We start from the raw sequence: 15,748 nt of genomic DNA, 5'->3' as shown, positions 1-15,748 counted from the left end.
AGTGGCTGCCTTTTCATATTTTACTTTTTGTGGTTTTGTATTGGCCCTAACATTGAATGTCAAAATGATTTATTTATTAGATTGCATGTTAATGAGTATAATGATAAACAATGTGTATCCAGCCTAAGGATGTTAAAAAAAAATAAAAATAAAATAAAGGTATGAATTTGATTAGGTTAGGATAAATTGCATTTTTTCTAAATTTTAACAAATGATTATGTATTTAAGAATAAAATGTTACTCTCTGTTACTGCAGAATGGTTTTGTCAATCCATGGAAGGCTTTTTTTTTTTTTTGCCTTGCAGCTTATTTCTTATAGCGTATAAAATGATTACATGAGAGATAAATAGTATTGACTTAATTGTAACAGTTCAGGTGCTGCGGAGTGGTGTATTTGACTGACTGGCTGGAGATGACAGAGATGGATTGGCCCCCTGATTCATGCTGTGTGAAAGAATACCCAGGATGCTCCAAACAAGCACACCATGGAGATCTCAGCGATCTGTATCAGGAGGTAGGAATTTCTATCAATATCTGATATTCTCATCAAATGTTATATGGCCTGCAGAAAATTGGAATGAAATAGCAGGCTGACTGCTTTATATTTGTGGAAAAGACTTGGTATCAGGCAGATATGAATTGTACAGAGGAGTTATTTATAAATGAGAATTATTTATTAAAGGATTATATTTCATTTGTAATTTAGGGATGTTGCTCTGTATGTAGTTTACATTAAAGTGTTTCACTGAAGAGTTTCATAAAACAGCAACATGTTATCATTGTGAACAAATAATAATATAGAAGTATCTGGACAAGGCAGCCACAGACCTCAGAAATCCTTTTCTTTGTTTCAGAGTTAAAAAATATTTGCTTTTGTCACTTTATTATTAATGTCAAACTAGAATGCTGCTGTTTTCATATAATCAATATAGATAGGACATGGGTTCTTAATATTTCATGATTTACAGACACAGATATTAAATCAAACTTTAGATAAGGTGGACAGCCTATAAAGTCTTTTTTCTATCTTCCTATTGTTACTGCTTTCCTTTGCTGTTTGTATTAACTGAATTGTAAATCTGTTTTTTACTTGTGTTTTCCTCTTGCTTTTTTCCTTCTTTTCTGTTTGATTGCTCTGATTTCATTTTGTATAACATCAGTGTTTAGACTGTTTAAATAGAAACAGCAGACATCAAAATACCTTATCCAAACAGACCCCTTCATCGCCCTCTTCATATGTAACAGTCTTCCAGTTCGGACAAAATAACAAGAAAATGGCACATCAGAAGCACTTGAAAAGTATAGTAAGGCTATATGCTAACAGGGTGTACAGATTACAAATTTGAATTGCCTTTGGCAACCATTCATGATTACCTTGAGTTTAAAAAAGGATCTTTACCTCTGTCTCCTCCCCCCCCATGCCGATAACTGATCCACCCTGCCGAATTACTTATCAACTTACAAAAGTGACCTCTAATGGATGCTAATATGCATCTTTAGAGTATTATTATTATTATTACACAATATTTATATAGCACCATCATGTTACACAGTGCTGAACAAAGTCCATAGTCATGTCACTAACTGTCCCTCAAAGGAGCTCACAATCTAATGTCCCTACTATAGTTATATGTCATTAACGTAGTCTAAGGTCAATTTTTAGGAGGAAGCCAGTTAACCTAACTGCATGTTTTTGGGGTGTGGGAGGAAACCAGAGAACCCAGAGGAAACCCACACAGACACTGGGAGAACTTGCAAACTCCATGCAGCTAGTGTCCTGGCTGGGATTCGAGCCTAGGACCTAGCGCTGCAAAGGCCGGAGTGCTAACCCCTGAGCCACGGTGCTGCCCATACTCATTTATTGTACTGTTGCTGAAAATAATTATTGATCCTTTGTAGTGACAAGTTTTGGTAAAATAATATTATGGGCAAAATCCTTATTTAGTAGCAGATGTTTGGTTCCCTTCCCTGTTTTGTGGGTTCTTTTCTGGACTCCTACATCACTACTGTGTTCTGTAGTGACCTAGGGGTCTATTTATAAAGCATTCAATCTGACATTCACTAAAACATTCCCCAGTGGAGAATTTGTCCATGTGTTTAAATGGCAGTAATTAATTCTCCACCAGGGAATATTCTAGTGAATGGTAGATTCAGTGCTTTATAAAAAGTCCCCCTAGAGTCCAGTAGGGAAATTATAACTCATTTTGGAGGATGTCATCATGAGACACTCCTAAAAGTAGATACTTTTACAGTTTTTATTCTTCAACCAAAAGCAGACTGGCAAAGACAGCAGGACAGAGAAATAGTAATTGCTTTACAGAGAGGGCTGCTTGGACAATGGAGATGAATTAAGGGGGGCAGGTGAAATGTTTTAACTTTTACTGTCAGACTTGTTTTCTCTGTCCATCCTATTTGTCAGTCTCACCTTTCTTTGCTTTCTTTCACCTATCAACATTGATCCTATCGATTTTGGTGTGTCTACCATGTGCCAGTCAGATGTTCCTCTATCAGTCCTTTTATATATCTGTCTACAAATAGGCCAAACATTCAGTATCTTGTCCTGGTTACTTTAACAAAAAAATGTGCATTCATCCTGTTACTGCACAGATATTTACCTGTTTTGTATTCAATACAACCGAATTTCTCTTACAGTTGAAGTTAAGTAAGAATGTAATCAAGATTCCAGGGCCTCGTGTTGGGAAGCAATACAAAAATAGCAAAACTCCCCAGAGGCAGAGAACTACAAAGCAAATATTGGAGACCAATACTAAGCAGGCTCATGATAACTCTCTTAGGATTAGTGTTCAATTCTGCTGTAATTCATCAAATTCCCACTGTGTTCAATAGGTAGAAAATGTAGACCAAAATGAGATTGGTATTGCCGAGATGTCTTACTGGAAATTGCTATATCCTAGCAAGATTGCTGGAGCTAAATGTTCAGAAGGCTAAAATCACATTGCAAACAAAGTTTCACAAAACACGCTACCCTTTAATGGATGAATGTGAATGAATGTTTGGCTTACTACCAAACCTGACAATTTTTGGATACAGAACAACCTGTAGTGTAGATTGTACCTAGCTGCATGAATTCCTAATTTTAGCCAATGTCCAGGAGTAAAGACTCCTAAAGATTTTCATTTATTGCATCAATTATTTTCCCCAATTTCATAAACACACTAAAAGTAAAAAATAAAGTGTTCAATGATCAATAAATTCCTTTTAATTAGATTCGCTATTTATGTAATGAAATGAATAGATAGAGATTGTATGTAATATTATTTTGAACTTAGACAAAAATAATAATGAAGAATGTGTTCCACCAACAATTTCCCAACTTTTCTGATTCCTGTTGCTTTCTATTTAGCCCTCACACCCTTCCTGTAGCAAACCAGACCCCATGCCGTCCCTAAACATTTGGGGGGCTCGGATGTTGAGAGAAAGCTATAAATACAAGGACTGACGAGAAACAATTACAAAACCTTTGGCAGTTTTAATCTCAGTTTCCTTGGTTGCAAATGTTAGGTCCTCGGCTTTGGTGGGCTTGACAAAATAACTTTTCTTGGAGGGTATACGAGTATATAAAATGCGTAATTCTCCTTTGTGTCAAAAACATACACATTATATATTGTGTTAGAATTCCTAATGTTAGCTAATGTATATGGATAGTAGTTCAGTGTCCCATCAGTTCTTTTTGTGGCTTCTAGTTTTCAGACAGGCTGTAGCTGCACTTTTGCACCGAAGCCTTTAGCTAATTATCTTTTCAGTTGCATTACCAGGGTTTCAGATATCTTGCAGTTTGTTCCTCCAGCTTTATTAACAATAGCAGTAACACTTGAGAATGCAAGAAATGATGGTATAGTATACTCTTCTGTGAATGTTAAGATCTAATTATAGATAAGACAACCAAAATCCAGAGCATAATATTATGGTCGAAATTTAATACTTTGAGGGGCTGCGGATTAAAAACATTTGTGTGTGTATATATACAATTTTCCAGTCTGCAAACAAACAGGTGACACTTTTAAATTATAATACAATAAGGTATCTAGATTCCTTGCAGCAGTGACATTATGGGATAATAGAATAATGGAACTAATATAGAAAATCTATTCCTGGCAAGATAGTGGAAGCTTAGGTCTTACTATTAGTTCACAAACAAGAATCTTCAGCCTGTACTGAATCACTTTAATATTCGAATAGCTTCAGTCATATCCCTTATGGCATTTTACTGCTTAGTGTTCATGCACAGGGATATTTTACTGCTGAATGTTTGTCTCCATAAATTAGGTTCCTTATATATTTTTGCTATATTAGATCCTTTTAAGTCACTTTCATGGATAGAAATGCTATGTTTACACAGCATGGTCTACAGCTTTTCTTTTTTGGTTATAATATTTGAGTTTTTCCACATTACTTTTGAAATACTTGATACATAGGCAATGGGGTCACCTATTTTAGGAATCCCTTAGGGGAACATAGATTTTCACTGAACCTGTGAAAGTATTGTGTACGTAATTGACACATAAGCAATAGGGTCACATATTTTAGGAATCCCTTAGGAGAACATGTCAGCTCCACATTTTGTTGTCTTCTGGGTGCAAGATTTTGTTGACATTACCAGTCACATTAATGTGCTAATGTCACACTGCAAATTCTGCACAGTTTGATTGACATACAGAATGTAAGAAAATGTAGAGCAGAACATATATTAGAATTTCTATCTTTTGTTGAAATGCATAAAACCTATTTCTAGCCAACGTGTCTTATTAGTCTTGGAATAGGATAGGGATAGAACTTGTGCCATGTTTAATTGTCATGTGTGAGACCATTAGGAGACATTCCATATGGCTTTTGTTTCTGTAAAACTAGAACAAGAAATAAAGATAAAGGATGTTATTGGACATACAAACCTAGCATGGTTCTAATCTTTCCTCAATTTCAAAATATGGGTAGGTTTTCAAACAGTGATAAATGTTGACCTTTTTTTTCTCAGTTTGGGTTACCACTTTCATAACATCACATTTATGAAAGGGAAATCAGTTTTTTTTTCCACAGCGGTGATCAGTTGATTGCCAGTTACCCAAAATTGGCAACCAGAAACTCAATGTACTTAAATTGTTGCCATTTTTCCATGCCCTATCAATACTTGATAATTGTATTCTAATAATGTAGCCCGCTCTTAAAGTGGGGAATACTAACTGGCAATCAGTCTTTTCAGTGCTTATTTTTTAGTGTGGTGATCCCACTGATTGCTTACTTTGTAAATGCCATATATGTATATATGTATAAATAACTAAATTTGTATAGCAAACAGCCTGTTCATCCCTTAATAATAGGGCCCCTAGGCACTCCTGTCTCTTTTCCTAATTAGGAACATTTCCTAATATACCCTGTCGCTGTAAGAATATAGAATAGGAATATAGAATAGCAAAAAAACAAAACAAAAAACTAATACACATAAAAACATGTTATAACATAAGAATAATGGTGACTTTTTCCAGTGGGGTTCTTCTCTTCTCAAAAAAAAAATGTTACAGATTCGTACCCTTTCTGATTCTATACATAAAGCAGCTCCTTTAGATAGACTGACTAAAGTGACTAAGTTGACTGAATTTGAATTAACATTTTACAAAATTTACAGTCAGAAAACGTTGTTAGGGAGTAATTCCAGATAAGCTCTCTCAATGTTTTAACAGATAGGAAGTGAGAAAACCTCAGCAGTAACACAAACAGAAATAAAAGTTTTTTTTTTTTGAGTAGAGATCTGTTTCAGATTTTTCTTCTCTCCCTGTTTGATAAAACCACCATCAGCAAGACAGAAGGGGTGAATCTCTCTAACAAAGCACTGGATAGCAGTACATACTTTATTCTTATCCTGTCCCACTCTATATGAATGACATACAACACACATACAAATACAAATGTGTATGGGGGAAGTTCCTAGTCTGTGGGTTTGAAAAGGTTGGTGACCACTGCTGCATAGAACCCAAGATACATGATACTCCCCTGCATACATTGCAATGTAACCTCCCTGTTATCATTTGTTGGTAGCTATGTTGACGCTTGAATAATTACATATGTACACTGGTTGGAAGGCTCTCATTTAATTGTAAAATTAAAGTGTGTATCTGCTTTATTTAAGGGCTGCAGCAGGAAAATGTACAGCTTCCTGAGAGGAACAAAACAGCTGCAAGTGCTAAGGTTTCTGGGAATCTCTATTGGTGTTACTCAGATATTAGCGATGATTCTAACTATTACCTTGTTGTGGGCTCTGTATTATGATCGCAAAGATCCCAGAACAGAACAAATTATACCTCTAAATCTTGAAAGTACTCAATACCAATGTCATTCAGTGGACAGTTTACAACCACATCTGTCAAGGACTTCAGATCAAAGAACTACTGCCAATGGATTTAATACTTACCTTGAGATGGATGAACTGTAACTGGTTGACCTATGAACATTTGCCTTGTTGGTGCAAGTGGTTTTCTTATGCAGATGAATTCTATTTATGCATCTTACCTGAAGAGACAGGTAACTTATTGAACCCTGATAACAATGGTTTGGTACAGCAAGATTTAACTGATCTACTGATTTTAGAATGAATTGTCCTATATCAGCATACACACTGGTCAAAATGCCACTTTGATGCTATATTTTAAATGTATTATTTATTTACCTTCTATTGCAATATCAGGATTGACTAAATGTAGAGAAGTGATCTGAGATGTACACAATCGATGTGTCATTTTGCAATAGATGGTATAACTATCAATAATAGAATATTCCATCTCTTACATATTTGTATTGTCCATTCAGCATTTTGTCTGTTTTCTTTTAAAAGGGAATAAAAAATATTTCTTTAATTTAAAACCAATCTTTAACCTCCCTGTCATGTTTTAATCCCCCAGCCAATGTCTATGGAAGGTCCTGGGGCAGAGTAGGGACCTGTAATGAGGAGGAGGAGGCTTGTGGGTAGTGACAAGGGAGATCTTTTGTCCAATGTCATCTCTTCTGTAGCTGTTCTGTCCTGTTACCACTCCCACAGTTGCATTTTTTTTTAATTAGCGGTCTTCCATTGTAAAGTAAACCTTTGTCAGAATTAAAAAATAGATTAATAGCTGTTTCCCCTGCGCATAGTAGCCCTTATCATGCAGAGGTTAGCAGTCAGTAAGACAGAACACTGCATGTGCAGATTGGAAAACTTGTTGACATTAAAAAATATATATTTATTATTTACTTTCACCAAAGCTAAACTATCACTGCTTAGTCTTAAATCCATGACTAAAATCTTAAAGGACAGCACTACATATTCTGGTGCACATAACTGTGCAACAAATTAATGCAGATGTTTATCAATTGGAATATAAGTTTAAGGCTGCAGGAGTGAGCGTTCCTGCATGCAGCCTGCTCTAAGTACTGCTCACTGATGACACTGATGAGATTAGATGACTGAAAGAAAAAGCAAATAGATTAGGAGACAGCACAAACCAGTGACAAGGGGCTTTATGATGTTTGCAGTTCAACCAACAAGGAATGACGGGGGCCCAAGACCTCTGCTGCATCTAAAGCTTCTTTTGTTGAAGGCTAGAGTTCAACTTCAGATAGGTGCATCAGTCACTGTAATATTTGTACATAATAATAATTATTATTATTATAGGGCAATTATGACTATGTATCCTTAACTTGACTTTAAAAAAAAAATATCCTGAACTCAATATGTTGTCCAAACATCTCCCAAATATTTTCAGGTGCATAAACTATGGCATTGTCACGTGCCAATATATGCTCATCTCAAAGGATGAGCAAAGTGTGGTTTAACAGGCCCATTACTCTGGTACAGTCCAAAATGTAGACTAAGCATTTTTGTTTAGTGGATACACAGTATGTGGGAATTAAATCAATGATTTGACATTTGCCCGGAGCTCTCTTTAAATGCTGAAGATTCCTTAAGAGAAAGCTGAATACGTGTTCAACATAACCTCACAGCCTGACCAGATTCAGATCCCTTTTGGCCCAATTTTCTAACAAACGAGAACATATTTTTAGGTCAGCCCCACTCCAGACACATTATAATGAATCATACATCTTATATGAGTTTAACCTAATTTTGATAGAACATTTTCAGCATTTCACAGCAGTATACTTAGCATATATGTCCCCTCAAGTCTCACATCAGTATAACGAATGTAACTATAAGCAATTCAGTATTTGGTTATCTGTCTCTAATTATGATAAAGGCCAGATGACCTAAATTGTTAGCCTTTCGGTAATATTTTAAACATGAATATATTTATTGATAAATGTGTAACTGAGAGGCATTTAGATGATTTATTTATTTCTAAACTTTACGAGCCACATCAGAGAAATAATTGCTAAATGTGTTTTAAGGCAAATCATGTTTGGAATTTTATATTTAACTTGTTTGGAAAGTATACCTATAAAGTTACTTTTCATGCATTTTATTGCACCACAGCCTTTACTACTAACACATTATAAAAGTTTTATTTCTTTATATTTCCTTTGTACTGCCCACTGTCATGCCCTTCACACTACGCCTCTGCACATACCGACTGCTATCATTCCTTACCCATTCCTGTCCTGCGCATGCTGGAAACTTTCCTTCCCTACACCTCTCCTGCACATACTGCCTACTGTTGTACCCTACCCATTTATCTCCTACACACACTACCCTACTGTCATACCCTACCCATTCATCTCCTTTACACACTACCTTACTGTCATACCCTACCCACTACCCATTCATCTCCTTTACACACTACCCTACTGTCATACCCTACCCATTCCTCCCCTCTAGCACCCCATATTATTCCTGCTCTTGATTTCTTCTGCACATACTGCGTTCCTTCATACACTCTGCACAAATATTCCTAACATACTGCCTGCCCTTATACTCTCTCCGCCCCTTTTCTGCCCTAATATTTGTTGCACACCTCTCCTGCACGTACTGCTGCCCTTATACTCTGCATACCTGTCCTGCATATCCTACCTGCCCTCATTTCTCTGTACTTCCTTCCTGCACATACTGTCCCATGTTGTTCACTCTCTACGCCTCTCATGCACATATTGCCTGTCCTCATAGCGTCTGCACACCCCATACCCTCTGTACACATTGCCTTGCCTATACTGCCAGCTGTAACACTCTCCCCCCCTCCATTGGGCACAAAAAAAGCCTACTGTACTAGGTATACCATTTATAGCAACGCAGCACACCAAAATGCATACCAATTATCCTGAGTTACCACTGCAGTGCTCTGCAGTAAACGTTCCATTCAAAGCAGTGCAACAACACACATGCACTGCAACTTGTGTGAATCCAGCCCAAATCGTTATCTATTTTCTTCTTCTTATTGGTAATCTGAAACATTTCTGCTATTTTCATTAACTAGCTGAAATCACTATGTGCGTTCTAGTAGTTAATGAGCACTGTTTTAGTTGCTGTGCAAAGTATTGCAAATCCTGAATCTGTGAAGTATGGGGCATAGTTACATTGCTCATTACTATACTTTAAAGATGAAATCTAGGCAGATATAAAAATGAGTGCAGCCTTGCAATCAATTCAGTTTTCAATACACACAATGTAAGTACCTGAATATTACCTGATAACCACCTCCTGCAGTCCCTGAACAGGAAAGCTGGAGTGTGAGAGGAAAAAGCAGACAAAAATAGCAAGTCACTTATACTGACAAGTATTGGGGTGATAAGAATGTTGAGTAATGTTAGTAACCAAAACTGTTGTGGAGCAAGTCTGTGCATTAAAGCTGAATATTGCAGCAAAAACTACTTTTGTTATTTACTTTTTAAAGTAAAATTAAATGTCAGATGCTTTAAAGTGAACCATGCAGCGACTTTCCCCTTCTTAGCTGCACATTTTTTTGCCTAATCCCCCCCCCCCCCTCCTTCCGACACAATGTGTACCCATCAGTAGGGGACCAAGAATTGTTGGTTCACACATTGGGTCTGATTTAATTAAGCTCTCACAAACTGGAGAATATAGACTATCATAGGAGAACCTGCAAACCTGGAATTGATCTGATCCAGGATCAGAAACATTTGTTAACTAATAGCAATGTAGAAATGCATTTCAGGTTTGCGGGATCACCCATGTTTACCCGTTATGGTCTATCTTCTTCAGTTTTGAAGAGCGCTAATAAATCAGACCTATTTTGTTTGCAAAAAGCTTTTTTACAATCTGTGTCACCTGATTTTTACTGGAAAAAGGAACCTACATGGCCTGTCACCTTCTTATACCTCTCTTTTCTAGTAGACACCCAATCAGGCACCTCAGTAGACATAACTATAACAGAAGCCTGAATTAAGAGTAGTAAAAACGCAATGCAGTACTGTCAGTGGCATATTTTAAGATAAATCTAAAATGTGGAAATAAATGTGACTTTAGAGATGTTGTACAAGATAGTTCTATAATTGCAAACAAAAAAAGTTGTAAAAAAATTAAAGTTGGAGTTTGCTGCATAAAATAATGGCCAGTAATAATTACTGGTTTTATTTTATGAAAGCATAAAAAAAGAGCTGTTTAAGGTGATAAAACCTTTCTGAGAAAAAAGTTTTTTCAGCATTAAAATGCTACAAACAAAATGTTGCATGCTACAAAGGAACAAAAATCCAACAAACAATTATAAGTTCATGCTCTTCAATGTCTCCAATTTTTCACGAACATTTTTGATTATCATATATACCTTTGTAACCCACTAGATTCAGGAGATCTAATAAAATGTTCTTTCTATATGTTCCAAGGGTATTTAATATTTTATTTGGGCCTTGGTATTTTATTTGGGCTATATTTAGATAGACTGTACACTACAATTCAGATTAGAGTGAACACACTACTAGTTTCAGTATGATATAGTATGAATTAATAATGTATTACATAGTAAAAGATAAATATTTATAAGCTTGTGTGAGGTGCATTTCCCTGCCTATAGTAAAATACATTTTACACTTTGCAGCGATATTAATATCAAACATCTTGAAAGTGCTGGATGAATATTAATATTTAATGAAATATTTAATCAAGACATCAGTTCTACATGCATTCACAGGTTTAGATACAAGAGACTGTGGTTGTGTCAGTTCTTAGTGTGTGCCAAGATACCCATTTTTCAGTTTTCTGTAAGAGGCCCATGAAAATTAATTACTAGAGGTCCATCCATGATGAAAAGAAAAAGGACATGCATGTGAAAAGAATTGTATGAGGGCTAGATTACAGATTACTGCCACTATGCCCAAGGTCTGCATGAACAATCCCACCCCTTCCCCGGCCCACCATTACCTCTCCATCCTCTACCTCGGCCAATGCTGACCTAATGGCCTTTTAGAGTTCTGAAGTCCAGTGCCCAATCTCTCAACCCACGTGCTGTCTTGATTAAGTAGGGGTTATGTCACCAACTCTAGTTTCCATTACCAGGTAAAAACATGACATGCTGTGTTCTGCAAGTAGTAGTCATGTATATCTGCATTTCCTGCTCAACTGCGCATGTTTGCATTTTTAGTGATAGATAACCGTGTAGTTAATCCTGTAACAAATATGTAAACTGCTTATTTCTGCCCTTGGAAGGTGGAAACAAACAAAGTTATTAGGGTTAGGACCTGCAAATGTGTTCCCCCAGGAATTACCATTTTTTGCTCTGTTCTAAGTTAGGTTAAGTAAAATCTTATTGGCTGCCATGAGTTGCACTTATTATTATATTCCTATTGTTCATACATACACAGTTTCACTACAACCTGCAAATTGTGTTTAAGCTGCAAATGTTTTATTCTGCATCACTTTTCTGAATCTGATATCTGAATTGTTTGTTGCATTAAATTAATGTATGTATACATTTTTGTATATTTAGAAACCTATGGATATTGTACAATTTTATTTGATTGATTGGATTTTATGAAATGAACATTTTTGTGTATTTAATAAATACTTGTTTGAGAAATTGTTCTTGTTCTGGACTTGTGAAGAAATTGTTACTGACATTCATGTTGGTTGTTATATGTATATAATAGTTAGAAAATGATTTGCTGTACTCTTTGACCATAAATTATTATTTAAAAATAAGAAACTCCTTTACTGATAGGTGGAATCACATTTGAAGTGAGAGAAATATATAGTGCCACTGCTGATCTTCTGAAAAAGCTAGCTACCTAAATGTCTATAGGTCAAACTTTATGTGCCCAAACCTTATATATATTATTGAAGATATTGAAATTATGAAAGAACACATATGTAATTATGATTTGAGTTGATGAACTGTGCAGATGTAGGGTTAGTATACAGGCTTATACAGTAAATAGCCCTATTGGATTACAGTTCTATTCCATATTATTGCAGGAAGCTAAGTAAGGAGAAAAGTCAATTCATTGTTATTTTAAGGCATAAAAGTTAGGCAGTTCAGGAAATTACACACACTTTGAATGTATCCTTAAATGGTTTGATGAAACTAGTTTCCAGGAAGACCACCCCAGGAGAGAAAGACCAAGAGTCACCTCTGCTGCAGGGGATAAGATAATTGGAGTTCAAGTAGCAGAGCAGTATCTCCACATCAACTGTTCAGAGGAAACTGCCTTAAAAAGGCCTTCATGGTAGAATAGCTGCAAAAAGCCACTATAAGGAAGAACAATAATAAAAAATTGGATTAAGAAACTCAAGAAACAGACTAGTAAAATCTGTTTAAGTTTGAGATCTTTGGTTCCACCCGCCATGTCTTTGTAAGATGTAGAAAAGATGAGCAGAAGGTTTCTACATATGTAGGTCACACCGTGAAGCATGGAGAAGGAGGTGATGAACTGTGTATGAGTGCCTTGCTGCTGACACTTGGTGGTTTATTCAAAATTCAAAGCACACTTGTCCAGCATGGCTACTACAGCATTCTGCAGTGACATGACATCCTATCTGGCTTGCCCTTAGTGGGATCATCACTTGTTTTTCAACAGGACCTCTACTGACTCTAAATGCATCTCCAGGTTGTGTAAGAGCTGATTGGACATGGAGTAATGGAGTGCTGTGTTAGATGACCTGGCCTCCACAATTGCCTGCCCTAAACTCAAATGAAAAAGCAGCTAACTATTGCTTAGAGCCCACCAGAACTCCTTCAAGACTTTGAAAACCATTTCAGGTGACTTCATCATGAAGCTAAGGCTACGTACACACGTCCAATGGTTCCCTTCCGATAATCGGCTCAGGGCCGATATGGGATGAGAATCTGACTTGTGTACAGCGCGTGTCGTCCATCGTCCAATGACTGTCCTGACAGATCTACGGACAATGGATGACGAACGATCTTAATGGAAGTGAAGGGGGAGAGCGCTCAGCAGGGTGCCGCTCCGTCTTTCTCCCCCCTCCCCTCTCCATAGAGCAGCACGGTGCTGTATGTAAAGCACTCGTTCATGCATCGTGCAGTCGTTAGTCGCTGGAAAGAATCGTTTAAGATCCTTTCCAAGGACAATGATTGCATGTGTGTATGTAGCTTAAGTATGCATCTCAGGAAACAAAATCATGTTTATGTGCCTTTAATTCCACTTTAAGCCCAACATCAGGAGAGGACTAGGTATAGAAACAAGGGGGCATTTGCTCCTCAGGTTAGCCCTAGGAATGTATGGTCAGCTGACAACTTCAAGTGTAAATGATTCACTATTCAGACACCATTCAAGGGGGACCCATAGTCATTGACACATGTAATTATATAGCAATTTTGTTATGGCTCAGACCTGCTATCGCAATGGATGACAGAGAGAAGTCTTTAATTAGCTTCTACTTGGCTTGTCATGTGAGAGCTGCAAGGAAAGCAAATGCTAGACTATGTTATTTCCTTAAGCAGCACTCCCATCTTACTATGCATCCCAAAACATCGGTCCGTACTATAAAAAGATTTTTTGGTTGTATTTGCCAGGTTATCTGTCCTGTTGTACGTGATGGTTCCCCACCTTATCACAATAATTGTTGCACATTTATTTGCTACACAATTTTACAATGTAAAGTTATATTAGATACATTTCTATATTAATCATCTGCTGCTATAATTTTCTAAAACTTTTTCATTCAAACAATTGCATTGCAGTATCACAGTAATGGACATTTCTTCCGTGTGAGATTGTGACAAAGCTTTGTCTGCATTGAGCTAAGTTTAGTTTTAGGCCCTGAAATAGGAAAGTTTCTCTGTGACCTGTCCTCTTCCAAACACTGACTTTTTTTTAGGTGTTTATACTGAAGGCTGACCCTTCAACTCAAACATTTATTTGAGAAAAGACATTGGGGGGACAAACAGCAATTTCTTAAAATCTGCAGACACAAGTCTGCAAAATGTTTCCCAAATCCTTAGAATATATTTAGTTCACTTCAGGTAGATTTTATTTTTGTCAACAAAATGACAGCTGCTAGGCAACAAGTGGTCACAGACAGAGCCCAAGCATGGCAGCACCTACGTTTTTCCAAGTAATAGACAAACAACCTTTCCCTAGCTATTTTTTGCTGCAATGGACAGCTCAATTAGCTGTGAATGGACTTAGTAACTTTTCAGAAGTTTTAGCCTTCAGTTGTACATGTTATGTTGCATTGGATTAAACCAACATTTTCTCAGCTGTTATTTGTAATTGACTTTTACTTACATTCTGTATTTTTAGTCAACTACACATGGGTCGATTTTCACTTGTGTTGTGATTTCAGTTTTGTTCTAGAATTGTTTCTCATAATATATATATATATATATATATGGACTGTTTTACCCTTTTTTTAATTTGTAATTCTGCTAATCAATTCTTGTGATTAACCTAATCCTGCCACTGTCATCAGAAGATAGCAGATATTGAGGTTGGAGGATGACTACACTTTTTCAGTTCTGCCTTCTTTGTGTCTAATCAGTTTGTATAATACCGTATTTTTCGCCGTATAAGACGCTCCGGAATATAAGACGCACCCAATTTTAAAGGAGGAAAATCTAGAAAAAATAGATTCTGAAAGATTATTCCCCTTCTGATCACTCATGTGCCATTCATACCGGTATTCCCCTTCTGATCACTCATGTGCCATTCAAATTCCCTTTCTGATCACTCTGTGCCTTTCAAATTCCCTTTCTGATCACTCTGTGTCATTGAAATTGCCCTTCTGATCACTCTGTGTCATTCAAATTCCCCTTCTGATCACTCTGTGCTTTTTTTCCACTGTACGGCAGTTAGGACAGGGAACAGCAGGTGGCGCTGTGCCGGCTTCTTTCGCTCTGCTTTACAGACAGGAGAAGACACGATGCTGGCAGAGGAGAGAAGAGACACACGCTGCATGCAACCAGAGACACACGCGGGATCGGGTGAGTATATTATTTTAATTACTTTAGAACACATTTGTTGTATAGGACGCACTAACTTTTCCCCCCCAGTTTTGGGGAAGCAAAAGTGCGTCTTATACGGCAAAAAATACGGTACATTGTGAGATTATGCTGTTTTATGAATAAACAGTCTGAAAGTCAAGAGGTGACAAAGAAGGCTTCAAACATTCCATCTACTGTATGTGAATATGCAGAGCTTTATTGATAAATCTGTACCCTTTTGTTTAAAAGCCCTTCCATTATGGATCTGTCAAAACCCCTGCATATTTTAGCATAGTATTTATGTGAATTTAAAAAAAAAGGGTAGTTGAATATGCAAAGATGATACAAAAGAAATCCGTATGCACACATGAATTTATGCAGCACATTTTATAATATTTATGTATTTTGTGTGTGTTTAA

The 15,748-nt window shown here is 36.7% G+C and overlaps 1 protein-coding gene across 1 annotated transcript in view; it reads left to right on the top strand.

Moving 5' to 3' along the window:
- Positions 1–11,967, top strand: part of TSPAN12 (tetraspanin 12) — a 69,161-nt gene extending 57,194 nt beyond the window's left edge. The window contains exons 7-8 of the mRNA XM_072401567.1: positions 371–514; positions 6,143–11,967. Coding sequence (XP_072257668.1) covers positions 371–514; positions 6,143–6,445 — 447 coding nt within the window. The 3' untranslated portion in view covers positions 6,446–11,967. The remainder of the gene's footprint in view (positions 1–370; positions 515–6,142) is intronic.
- The last annotated feature ends 3,781 nt before the right edge of the window (positions 11,968–15,748 follow it).

The sequence above is a fragment of the Pyxicephalus adspersus genome, chromosome 2 (assembly GCF_032062135.1).
Source record: "Pyxicephalus adspersus chromosome 2, UCB_Pads_2.0, whole genome shotgun sequence".
Classification (NCBI taxonomy): domain Eukaryota; kingdom Metazoa; phylum Chordata; class Amphibia; order Anura; family Pyxicephalidae; genus Pyxicephalus; species Pyxicephalus adspersus.
Note: the sequence above shows the minus strand (reverse complement) of the source record. Positions and strands in the feature narration are given on the sequence as shown.